This window comes from Eschscholzia californica, unplaced genomic scaffold, assembly GCF_041429995.1.
Source record: "Eschscholzia californica isolate CP2 unplaced genomic scaffold, dmEscCali1.0.p SCAF_6, whole genome shotgun sequence".
NCBI classification, from domain to species: domain Eukaryota; kingdom Viridiplantae; phylum Streptophyta; class Magnoliopsida; order Ranunculales; family Papaveraceae; genus Eschscholzia; species Eschscholzia californica.
The window spans coordinates 39,432,030-39,445,270 of NW_028238483.1; the positions used below are offsets into that span (position 1 = coordinate 39,432,030).

General features: G+C 34.6%; 1 protein-coding gene across 2 annotated transcripts; it reads left to right on the top strand.

Annotated features, from left to right (window-relative positions):
- Positions 1-7,008: 7,008 nt before the first annotated feature.
- Positions 7,009-11,116, top strand: LOC147534703 (putative pectinesterase/pectinesterase inhibitor 34). Of its 2 annotated transcripts, none has more exons than XM_086648518.1 (4): positions 7,009-8,386; positions 8,843-8,979; positions 9,801-10,499; positions 10,830-11,116. In XM_086648518.1, the coding sequence occupies exons 1-3, from the start codon at positions 7,377-7,379 to the stop codon at positions 10,496-10,498; spliced, it is 1,845 nt and encodes a 614-aa protein (XP_086504644.1). In that variant the 5' UTR covers positions 7,009-7,376; the 3' UTR covers position 10,499; positions 10,830-11,116. The 2 variants fall into 2 exon arrangements, with proteins under 2 accessions (XP_086504644.1, XP_086504643.1); XM_086648517.1 differs by having other exon boundaries at positions 10,867-11,116.
- The last annotated feature ends 2,125 nt before the right edge of the window (positions 11,117-13,241 follow it).

A 13,241-nucleotide genomic window follows, 5' to 3' on the forward strand; every position in this document is an offset into this window, starting at 1 on the left:
TGGAGTAGGTCTCACCAACCGAACCACGTAAGTCTCTTGTGTTCCGTGTGATTGTTCTTTATTTCCTATTGCTTTTCTTGGATTACTTGATTTCGGTCACAACAACCCCTAATTGTCATAACAAATTTGAAAACTTGTTCCAAGTTTTGTTTAATTTTGGTATAGCAGTTAGACACCCACTTTTCATCCCGGTCCTAAGGTCGGTTTCCCATAAAAATGGGAATCAGTTATTTATTGAATTTTGATCTAATCAAGGTAGCAGGAATAAACGTGACTATCAGGCCTTATAGGACGGTCTTTATAGTCCTCATATGGCCCTTAGGGCCCAAAATATTTTGTGAGGGTAATTATTAAGTTTATTCAATTCACGATTTAATATATTTGTGACATGTAACGATGTGATGACTATTAACTCTCCATATAAAAAACTAAATTAATCTATAACAAATTTGTAATCAACAAATAATCAACTGCGGGTTCCATTAATATCTGAACTATGGGTTTAATCAAGGGATTCTATCAACCTCCGAATTATCATTTTAATCAAGGGATCTAATTGTAAACTTCGATGAAAAGAGCTACTATAACCCTTGATAGAAGGAGATACTGTAATCCTCAAATGAGAGAATAATGGAACCCTCAAAACCCTAGTTCGCGAGTTCCATTAACCTTCACACTAGGATTTCGGTCAAGGTTGTAACCCTCGATTAAGAGAGCTTTTGTAACCCTTTATCGAGGGATTAATGGAACAATCGATCGAGGCCCTTTCCCCTCTCAATCAACAGAGAGAGAAAAGAAAAGTGATGGTGGTGGAGTGGATGCGGTGGTTATTCGAAAGATGAGATGAACATTATTCTTCGAGAACGTCGTCAGATTTGGTTAGGGTTGGTAAGGATAGAGTGGGATAAAGATAGAGACTGAGATGGAGAAAGAGAAAAATAATTAAAAAATAACAAATAACAAAAAGAATATTCTGAATAAAAAACTTAGACAAAAAATTGCAACTCGCTAATGGACGGAGGTCTTTTAAGTTTGAAGATGGCGGAGAAGATAAATGATGAACAAGAACTATAAAGAATGTTCTTAGAAGATATAACCTAGTGAAAAGTTAGAACAAGGGTATATTTGAAAATATGGAATAAGTGAATTTGGAATATGTGAAATGTTTCAAAAAGGAGGTCAAATGTGTAATTCCCAAACACTAGGGGGTTAGATAGGAAACCAGTAACAAACTAGGGCTATAGAGAAACAACCCTAAATTATAAATGGTCGCTAATCAATTTACATCCAACGATCCCAAATCAACCGCCTTTTAATGTCCGTTGGGATTATTTCAAATCGATATCCAAGTTTGAGGAAACAGAGTACTCCAATATAATGAAGGAATCGTAGAGAGATAAAATGGTGAGAAAAATAGAAACTTGTTAAAGACTATTATTACCCCAATCAGAAACATTTTCAAGTTCGGAGAGAAATCTCTTATACAGTAGTATATATATAAATGGGTTAGGGCATTAGTTGTCTTCTATAGCTACTACTAACAATATTCATCTGATAATACTCTCTCTTCAACCAAGAACTCTAAAGAAGAAGAAGAATCTTGATTGGGTTCTTCTTGTGTTTAATTAAGCAGGTATTATTATTATTCATTCCAAGTTGTCTATTTTGGTGATTCTTTTTCTGTTAAATTACATCCTCCTAGAAGGCAATTTAGTAATTAGTGGAATCTTTAATCAGTTCTTGAATTCTTTTTTATTCTTTCATTGAATTTTGATTCTTACATAACTACTAGTAATATTTTCAATCAGGGTTCTTCTGTATTCATCAACTCCTAGTCTCCCCTGTTCTTCAAACATACTTATGACAGTTGCTCTGAAAACTTCCCTTCGGAACCGACTCATAAAGGATGGTTTTATACACAAAAAATATGCCACAAAGAAGAAACACAAGAATAAGAAGAAGACTACACCACCACCACCACTATTAATGCTACCACCAATAATGCCTCATAATATGCAAAAGATCATTACTCATAAACTAAATGGTTCAACACCCTTGTTTCTAACATCAAAGCGGCTTACTCGAAGCGATACAAATTCCAAACTAAATAGATTCTTCTTCCCTCGTTGTCAAGCACTAGAAGAGCTCATGACAACTGAAGAAAAGGACATCGCTCTTATTTCCATGACAACCGAAGAAAACCAAAATGCTCTTATCTCCATCCCTACTACTACTACTACTACCACTTCAAGTGACAACAACAACAATAACAATAACAAGAAGAAGAGGAATAGAAGTTTTAATGCAATGGTGATTAATAACAACAACAAGAACGAGAGGAAGAAAGGTCTGAGTGTAACGGTGATTGATCATAAGGGTATAAAATGGGAAGTTGATTTCAAGAGATGGAAAAGTCTCAACAAATACGTATTCACAAAGGACTGGAATAAGATGGTTGACAAATTGAATATGGTACCATTTCTTGATCAAGTTCTTCTTTGGTGCTTTAGATTACCAGCCGAAAGTGGATCCAAGCTCTGCTTCGCCATCTACATCGATAAGACGTATTTTTAGTATACCTAACTAGCATTCATTTACTTTGCTATTCATAATTATTTCTTTTTTACATACTAGTTCCTGTACTCTTTGAAGTTCAAACTTGGAAATATTACTCATACTTGATTTATTGCTAACTCTATAATTGTGGTGGTGTTTATATTGCTAACTCTTTTTATGTAAAATTTCATGTGGAGTTCATATGAACATGGCCAAATAGCATATCTCAATCCCTCTCAATATATCATCATCATTATATAAACTAACATGATAACATTGAAATATTTCTATGAAATGAACTTTATATCGATCATTACAAATGAAAAGATTCAATAGTATAAGCCTAACCATAGTTTCAATTTGGGAAAAGATCGTCTTTCTTAAGATAGGCCTCAAAATATGACTCTTAGATCATGTGAATGAGTTTATAGAATTACCTTATATTCTATATTATAGACTACTAAATATACCATTTTAACGTACTATTATAGGATCCGTAATACGTTGGTTGGATTTGGTCGACTTTAAGTTATTCAAGCCAAAACCAAACCAATCTAAGCCGGTTTAGATTGATCATGCAAAAAACTTTCCCGATTTGGTTTGTTTTCGGTTTATTTTTGCCCTCCTCTGGCTTGAGCAAGTCATTAGTTAAGACTTGAGAGGAAAGGGAAGTTCTATATTGCTCCCTCTAGCTTGAGCAAGCTGCAAGTCATTAGTTAAGAGGAAAGGGAAGTTCTATGGTGCCCCCTTTATTACTAAAGGCACCCCTGGCAGGTGTGGAGTTAAAGACATTTTTGAGCGCCTTTGACTTAGGCCCATGGTGGCACCCAAGTGAGGTGGTTTTCAACTACAACCAATTACATAATCAGATCGTAAATTCATAATCCAAGTCTATTCCACATTTGGGCAAAACATTTCTACCAAGTGTTTCGTTTAAAAATAGAGAAGCTAAAAAAGTGTATCATAAGCAATTGAAATATTTAGGGTCACTAATAGTCCTTAAGATGCTATAACACATAAATGGTACTCCCTTGTACCCAATTGTTCATTTTTTTTTCGGTTGAAATACTTGTAATCAATCGTTTGATTTTAAGGTAGAACTATAATTTTCCAATAAAAGGTTACTCTGTCGAAAGTGACTTGAATATGGATTAAATTGATTAATATCTAACTTCCAGACTTGTCTATACTATGTTTGTTCTAGTCTTCTAAAAGTGCTTGTAAATGGAAAATTGAGAGCTAATCTTTGGAATGTTACTCTTGGTTTTCCGTTGATAAGATAAGTACCAACTGCTAACCTTTACAATCAAAAGCATCTTCTCGATTTTTCAAATGGCATCGATATTTGTCTTATAGAAAAAAAAATTGAGAGCTATCTTTTTAAACTATTACTCTCGTTTTCCATCAGTATGATGAATACCAACCATCAAACGTTACAATCGGAAATACGAAGGGCAACATTTTTGGCAAATTTATTAACTAGCCTGGCTTTAGTTGTTTCATATGTACTGAGATGGGAGGAGATACAATTATACAAACCTTTACATTGGAATGTGGAGATAAATTTGGGACTAAAGTGAAATATCAATACTTTTTTTATATAAATATGATCACCGATTTTTCCAGTAGAAAGATATATATAGCGGCCAAACTTAAGTGGACTTTATAGGGTATCAATAGTTTTGTCGATATCAAAAGCATTAAGATTATGCACCATCCACTTTTTTCCTTTTTAGTAATTGAGTTGGTGATGAGTCCTTCTTTTCCTTTTGTAAGAAAGTATCTATAACTAACTTGATTACAAAATGGATTTGATCCAAACCAAGTCATATAGATTATCATTATCTGTACGAAAAAAGTGAAAAGAAGTTCTTTTAAAAAGACCTTTGTTCTTTCGAGGTACCTCTTAAAATAAAATAGAAAATTTTCAAATTCTATCATATTAGTTATATGGAATTTATATCAGATGGAAGTAATGAAGTTTAATTTTGTGGCTGAGTATTAAAAAGGTACGGAGACTCAGAGGGTAAAAAAAGGATTTTGTGTGGTTAAGTTTATTCCAGTTAGGTGGTAAAATATGTATGTTACCCACTCCTATAAAGTCTTTAGTTCTACCATAACTATTATTGTAATCGTATTATAATCGTTACCACATAAACACAATACATAATACATAACAAAACACAAACTAAACTGGTCACCTATGCAAGAGAGAAAAAGAAAAACCCGTTCTCTCGCTTGTTCCTCCTCTGTGACTCTATCTCTCTATTATGCGCGTAATAAATAAGAATTCTTGTTGTGTGATCGTTTGTATATCATTTATGTTTGCCATAAACTATTTTGCTCTTTGGGAATTAATCTACTACTTTGATCTCTTTAGGTTGCCTTTTGAAAAGTAACTTTCATAATTAAATCTTGACTGTTGGTTACACGGACAGATGAAAAATAGAAAAAGAAAGTGAGACCTTTTAGGGTTTTTAGTTAGAAATGAGAGCTTTTTTTTGTTGCAACAGAAATTATAGCTTGAGGTTATGCTTTTGATATTTTAAGAATTTCCCCCAAATTACTTGCCTTGTTCAAGAAAGCCATAATTGAAATTTTATAATCTTGAAAGAATGATGAGATTAGAAAAATAACACTGTCATTATGTTTAAGCAACTCATAGTCCACCAAGACACCCAAAAGTATATTCTAAATAGGGGCCCATTAATTATTTTGTATTCAAATCTATATATGTAAATCTAAATTTGAAAAATGTAATAATGCTTAAACTGTTAATCATACCTTAAAATGATCAACTGATTGACCCACACGGCAAAATCTAGTTGTTTTTTCTTTTGTATATTTCTTTAAAGATACGCATAGTTTACGAGTTAAACCAAATGACAGTACCTACTTATGTATAAATTCATTAAATCAATTTTTCTTATGTATAATCCTCGCAATCTAGACGAATTTATACACATTTTGATTAATTCCTAAGAACCATAAGTTTTAAATTTCATATGCAAACTTCAAATGACTAGTTACTATCCTTGCCCTAGAACTAGAACTATATTGTGAGGCATTCTTATTAGTTAAGTAATTGAACAAAAAGCTGAAAGAGACTTGAACTTGTATACCATAAAGAGAACGAATATTACAGCATCGACCATTGTTATGTTAGGTGAAGATTAACTATCATTAACTGTTATGTTAGGTGAAGATTAACTATCATTAACTTATTGTTATTAGGTCCACTGTTGGCCTTTCTTTGAAGGCTTATTATTATGAATCCAACTATAAAAGAGGAAAAGAAAGAGAAAAACCAATCAAAACCCATTCTAGTTTATACACATTAACTGTTACCATGTGATTTTATTAGGATGAAAATAGTTTGAAAAATTGAAACATATGCCAATTGACTATACCATGTTCATACGAGTTTCAACCAAAACATGTTCATATAAACTCCACATAAAAATCTGAAAGAAAAATTAATGTTGTACAAAATTAAAGATTGGGTTAATTTAGCTATGGTTGATTGTCCTTAATCCACATATATATGCCTACAACTTTGTTCAACTTGGGCTTGACAAGTTGTTTTATGTCAATTTGTGTCATCAATACAATTACTCTTAGCATAAGGGCTAATTTCACTACAAAAAAAAAAGTTAATTACTTTTTATTAGAATTTGTGATTAACTGAAAAATTTGTCTTTCATATGTGACGATGTTCTAATTTAGCATACAAGAGTTATAAGATTGATTTCATTAGTCAAACTTAATAGTCAATATATTATTCCATCCTCAAGGCCATTTTTCTCTCTAGAGGAAAAACTGCATGAAATCCATGGGTTTTTGTTCTAGAGACACATGAAGATGATGAAAGTCTCCCACAGATGGCTGATTGACTTCTATTGAGGACTCTTTTCCAAGAATAGTAGAGTGAAAAAGCAAAAGAAAACATCGACGGTCACGTTTCAACTTAATCAAAGATATTGGGGCTAAATTGAAAGACAAATTAGGACTAAATCTTCTAGTTGGTCATAAATAGAAGGCCAAATTTTTCGGTCGGTCATAAATTTGTGGGTCCAATTGAAATTGACCCAAAAATAAAATAAAATTAATTAGTCCATGTGATGGAACAGAAGTTAAATAGTCTTTGGAATTGATCTCCATGGTGCACTGGTCATTCCTAATTTTTTTGTTATCCAAGATCAAAAAGTTAGTTCAACAAAAAAAAAAAAAAAAAATCCAATATTAAACTATTAAAGAGTTATGTGGTATATGAGTGGTAGCTTTGTTTTTTTTTTTTTTTGTTAAAGGGAGTGGTAGCTTTGTTAGTCGAGTATAATTGTTAATTGAAAACAAATTGCCTTTCCCATGAACTAAAACTATTCATCTCTTACTTTTCAACTTTTACACAAAGAGCTTAAACACTCTCTTGTCATGGTCTATAATTATTCCATTAGAGAGAGAGAGAGAGAGAGAGAGAGAGGAGTGTCATATTCTCCCCTCTCTCTCTAATCTTGTTGGTTTTACTCTTACTATTTATTGTACACTAAATTCAGAACAATAGCTAATGGTATCCATCGACAGCACCTCCACACCCACTCCCATTATTCTCTCTCTCTCTTTCTCTCTCTCTCTCTCTCTCTCTCTCTCTCTCTCTCTTACTATAAAGTCACTTACAAAATTCCTAACCGAATTTCATATCCCCCCTTTTAATTCCTTTTCTTCTTTCTTTCTCTACCCTTCTTTTTCTTCTTCTTCACTCTCTCTTCATCAATTTTAGAGAGAGAGAGGAAGAAGCTATAGCATCATCACTTATCTGAAAAATGGGATATGATAGGCTCGGATTTTCCAAATTGATTGATTCAATTCCTTCATTTCGCAAAGAATCTGCTGATATTAATCCGACCCAGCAAACCTCATCATCATCAACCCAACAACCCAAAAGAAAACGTAAATTACTTCTTCTCTCTCTTCTATCTCTCTTCCTTCTTCTCGCCTGTATTGTCTCCGCTATAACTTTGGTTCGTATCCGAACCAAAGATTCGGATTCATCTCAATCTATCGTTCAGAGAAAACCCACACAAGCAATTTCCAAAACTTGTAGTAAAACTCGGTACCCCGATCTCTGTGTTAACTCGCTGGTCGATTTTCCTGGTTCACTCACCGCAGGTGAACGTGACCTCGTTCATATTTCGGTGAACATGACCCTCGTCCATGTCGGTAGAGCTTTTTCCGACGCTTCAGAAATTACTAATTTAGATATGGAGAAACGTGTACGGTCAGCATACGAGGACTGTTTAGAGTTATTAGATGATTCGATGGATCAGCTCTCACGTTCGTTAAATTTAGTCGCTTTATCAACAACGTCCGATGAAGAAAAAGTAGGGTCACCTGATGATGTGATGACGTGGCTTAGTGCTGCACTAACAAATCATGACACGTGTACGGAAGGATTTGAAGATTTGAATAATGGGTATGTAAAGAATCAGATATCTCAACAATTGAAAGATCTTGGTGAGTTAGTTAGTAATAGTTTGGCGATTTATTCCGATTCAAGTGGTGGTGAGGATGAGTTTAGTGGTATTCCGATTCAAAATAGGAGGAGGAGATTGTTGGGAGGTGGTTTTGCTATGGATAAGAGTGGTTTTCCGACATGGATGACAAGGAAAGAGAGAAGAATGTTGGATACGCCCATATCGGCGTTACAAGCTGATATTGTAGTGTCAAAAGACAGTAACGGAAGCGACGGAACATATAAAACGATTAGTGCAGCGATTAAAGCCGCTCCGGAAAAGAGTTATCACCGAACAATTATTTACATAAGGGCAGGAAGGTAATTATATACAAATTAAATATTCTTGATTGCTACATGATAGTTGGCATTGTTACTGGCTAGGATGATATCTTGTTCTCTTTAGCATTTCAACCCCTAATCTAGATAGAGTTTTAGCTTGGGTTGTGCCGACTTGACATAGCCCATTCACGTTCGCCCACGATACATTACGGCCACAGAGTAGGACATTTCGCTGCCATTGTGAAAAATTATGGGAGTCCACCAATTTTCTCGTCCAATTTCCTTGATTTTTTTTTTATTTCTTACACGTCTTTTACATCCATCAATAGGTTTTACATGTAAATGACCCACAATTATAGAAGCCATGTCGTTCTCATATCTCACGTCACCCCACTTATGTATATTTTTTAAAAGGATTTAGTTTATCGTTTAAAAGGTCATTCATAGGAAACAGAGGGACTCGATTGGTATATAATATGTTTGTGTTCTATGTAGGTACGAAGAGGAATTTTTGAAAGTGGGAAAGAAAAAGATGAATTTGATGTTTATCGGAGATGGTAAAGGTAAAACAGTCATTTCTGGTGGAAAAAGCGTTATGGATGGGCTCACCACTTTTCACACTGCTTCCTTTGGTAAGACTCCTTTCATAATATCTAACTTTTACTAGTTCGATATTATTATAAACTTTTTGATATTCAAAAAATTAAATATGATAGGACCACGAAGGAAGTTTAGAAGTTTTGGCACCTAACCTTCTATTGTGGGGAAAGGACCCACAGAGGAAGGGTAGCTACCCCAAATACAATAGCACATCAACTTGCATACTTTTTTCAAAGGTGTATGAAGGATAGGAGTTCTTTTTTATCGGAATCTACCTTTAAAAATAAATAGATGAAATACCATTATTTCATCAGAAAATTCAGATACCATAATTATTAATCTCTTTCGCAAACTGGTACTTAATTCATAAATTTTCTCAGTAGTCTTAATGATTACTAAGGTCAAACTGCAAAGTTGTACTCTTGATTTCTAAACTTAAGATGGTAAGGTTTGGTACTACACCCATGACCCATGTGCCAATGCCCAAGCATTTGGTGGCATGATAACAACATGGATCATGGATTGCATGAATGCATGCACCTCACACTGATGGCATGCATGCATGGGTGTCACCCATCACCATCATATCATAAAGGTTTTTTCTTTTCCTCAATTAAAAGTGAATAATATGGCGAGAACTACAAAATATGTGGTCAGAATCATGATACGACTATATGTGAGTTGTTTTCAGTGAGTCGATTGGGGAAGCAAAAGATTTCCCTCAATAATAAACACATGATCAAATGACATTTCAACAAAAAAAAATCAAAAATCAACTAGTTAGATTCATATCAAATAGAATTCAGGTACTTCTAGCCAACTAACCTTCATTTTTCTATCATCCTCTTTGCAGCCGCAACTGGGGCCGGATTCATGGCAAGAGATATAACATTTGAGAATTGGGCAGGCCCCGAAAAACACCAAGCCGTTGCCCTGAGAATTGGGGCAGATCATGCTGTCATATATAGGTGTAATATAATAGGATATCAGGATACTTTATACGTGCATTCACAACGTCAATTTTACAGGGAATGTGATATCTACGGCACCGTTGATTTTATTTTTGGAAATGCTGCAGTCGTTTTACAGAGTTGTAACATTTACGCTCGAAGTACAACTGGGCTACAGAAGAATACTATTACAGCCCAAGGTAGAAAAGATCCAAATCAAAATACTGGAATTTCAATACATAATTGTAAAATATTAGCTACACCAGATCTGGAGAAAGTGAAATCAAATATATCGACGTATCTGGGTCGACCATGGAAATTATATTCTAGAACTGTTTATATGTTATCGTATATGGGTGATCACATTCATCCACGTGGTTGGTTAGAATGGAACGATACTTTTGCTCTAGATACTTTGTATTATGGAGAATATATGGATTATGGGCCGGGTTCTGGAGTCGGGCAACGGGTCAAATGGAGTGGATATCGGGTCATAACTTCAGCAATAGAAGCAGCTAAATTTACGGTGGGTCGATTTATTTTCGGGTCGTCTTGGCTGCCTTCAACTGGGGTGGCTTTTGTAGCGGGACTATCAGTGTAAGGTACAGCGCGATGCATGAGATAATAGACAATTCAATTAGTGCCCTCTTACTGTCTTTCTTTTACTGTTTAACCCCTTCGGAAAATAATTGTATATTATCTACTCCATTTCTAAATGTTGCAAAATTCAATAATTTTTTAGTTAATCCTATACGACATCATAATTGTAGCAACCTCATTTTTTGACTTATATATTTTGGTCAACTCCGATGTTTGTCTTCTAACAAATCTATTAACAATATTTATTTTGACTTCCCATTTTCCTTTTTTTTTTCTCTAAAAAATTTCTCATGTTTTTTCTTGATAAATGTCATGATCTTATTAGACAATAGGGGAGACTGATCATCCTCTTGTCTTCTGTGACAACAGAGACTGAAAATGAACGTGTTCATGTGTAGAGAAGATGGTCGAGAAATTGAGAGAGATACAAAGAGGAAAAGATAACAAGTTGAACTATCTGTTGAGTGAGCCTGTAACGTGAGTCTGTAACGACGAAGAATTCACGTCTTATATGTACCTCGGGGGTATGATGTAAATTATGATATATGACAAATGGTCTTTAAAAATGTTAGAAAATTACATAATCTAAAAATAAGATGAATTATCTCTTTTCTCCTTTCTTTTCTTCTGTTTTTCTTTTCTTGGCAATGGTCTCTTCCAACAAGTAACATGGTGGGGGCATTACATTGATGGGTGACACACTGACACTACATTAATCAAAATCTCATAAAACTTGTGAATTTCAATGAAAGCTAACAAAATCAACACCAAACTTCCAACAACAATCTCAACAACTTGAACCATGTGGCCTATAATCTATTCAAATTCCTCAACTATTGAAGATCTTCAACAACATAAACATTTTAGTTCCTTTTGTGTCTTTTAAGAAATAACTCGCGGCTTCATCCAACATTCTATCACAAATATTTTCGGTGCTCAAAGCAAGCTAACAGATGGAACATAATTTTTTTAAGATGAACCAAATTTAGAACTAGTAAGATATCGTACCGAAAAGGGTAAGTTGACCGCAAAGGGACTGACATATGCCGAAAAAAGAAATGAATATTTTACTCACACATATGTTGTTTCTTACTTGTTAAGTCAATTGGTTAGGCCGGGGAGGCGGCATATAAGAACAAGCTCATGAATAGAGACACCTTGGCCGATTAAACCTATCATTTTCATCTTTCCTGGCAAGCAACTGAGCAAGGAGATGCCAAAATTGATGGCTCTTTCTATCACAATCTCTATTTGTTGATGCTGATTCTGTTCATTGTCCCCCTTTTATTTGTTTCTAGCACATAAAGCTAGTAGTTGTGGTTGTGGAGGTACGTATTCCAAAAAACAAAGATGAGACAGAGAGAGAGAGATACGACACTAACTATTTGGAGTTTTTTTAATTTACTAACAACAAAATCATCACAAACACTATTCCAGATCCAGGTAATATCTTTATCACACCCGTACTTAGAAGCACATCAAGTTTGTGTTTCTCTCAAAACATACTTTTTTTTTTTATCTTTTTGAAGTTAAATTCATTTCATATGTAATCTTAATTGATGTCCGGTCTCCAATTTGCCAAATAATCGCATTGTATCTCTAACTTTATTGAGATATGAGAAGGATTGACATGAAGAGATCTGACGATCAAGATGAGTCCAAAATATTGGAAGATATAGAAGATATATTTAATATTGAGATATGAGAGAGATATTATTGGAAGATAATTAGGGTGACTCTCCAGGCACATTCCCCTGTCGGAATCAATAAGATAATTTCGGACAATAGAAGAAAGGACTGCAGCAACCCAACCTACAAAAAAGAGTATCTATTATAGGTATGGGATGAAACTCTTAAACTATAGACAACTCAAATAAAGCTCATTGAAAGGAGTGAATATGTATTGAGCTCAAAGCCTCAAAGGGTCATCGTTTAATCCACCATTGCTTAAGAAGATCTCACGATCCCACTAACTATCAGAGGCTTCATCGGTGGGCTTGGCGTTTTCAAAAGCCTGGGCTAAGTTGGCCTAGGTGCTGCCTAAATGCCCAATGGCTATCTACACTAGCACAAGCAGGCTGGTTTAACGCCCCAAATCTTAGCAATTGTCAATATTATCCATGCTTCGACACTGAGGTTCAAGACCAACAGATACAAAGTTTTGTTTTTGGCGAAAGCTGTGGGAGTCCACCCAAAAGGTCTCGACACTCACTAAGCTTGGTCATGCACCTACAATCTAAGCTCCAAACTGTTATGGCCCATTTTTAAGCCCAAAATTAGTAGCTGGTAACACTTTTTCTAAAATAGGCTAACTCACTCGATCATAGACTTTGGCCATATCTATTTTCAAAGAGAACTCTTCTCTTTTCGCCTTCGAAATATGCATGGAGTGAACCATATGTCACCACGATGTTATCTAGAATTTGTTTATTGGGACAAAAGCTTTTTAGGTCCGAGAAATACAATGTTCTTTGAAAAGTAGAATATTCCCCGATATGATAATCCCGGAGTCCTCCCAAAAAGCCACCTTTCTAATCTTGAAATCAATGGCCCTCCTGATAACTTCTTTTAGAGCGATAGCCTCTCCATCAACTAATTGCAGTTTGTTGTTGATGATTTGTATGCAATTTCCTTCAATCTACTGATATGATATTTCTTCTGCTCTCTTTTTATAACTCATTTGATGAATTAACCAATTTGCATTGTTAATCACTGAGTTAATAGATGGGGTTTTGTTTCTAAAA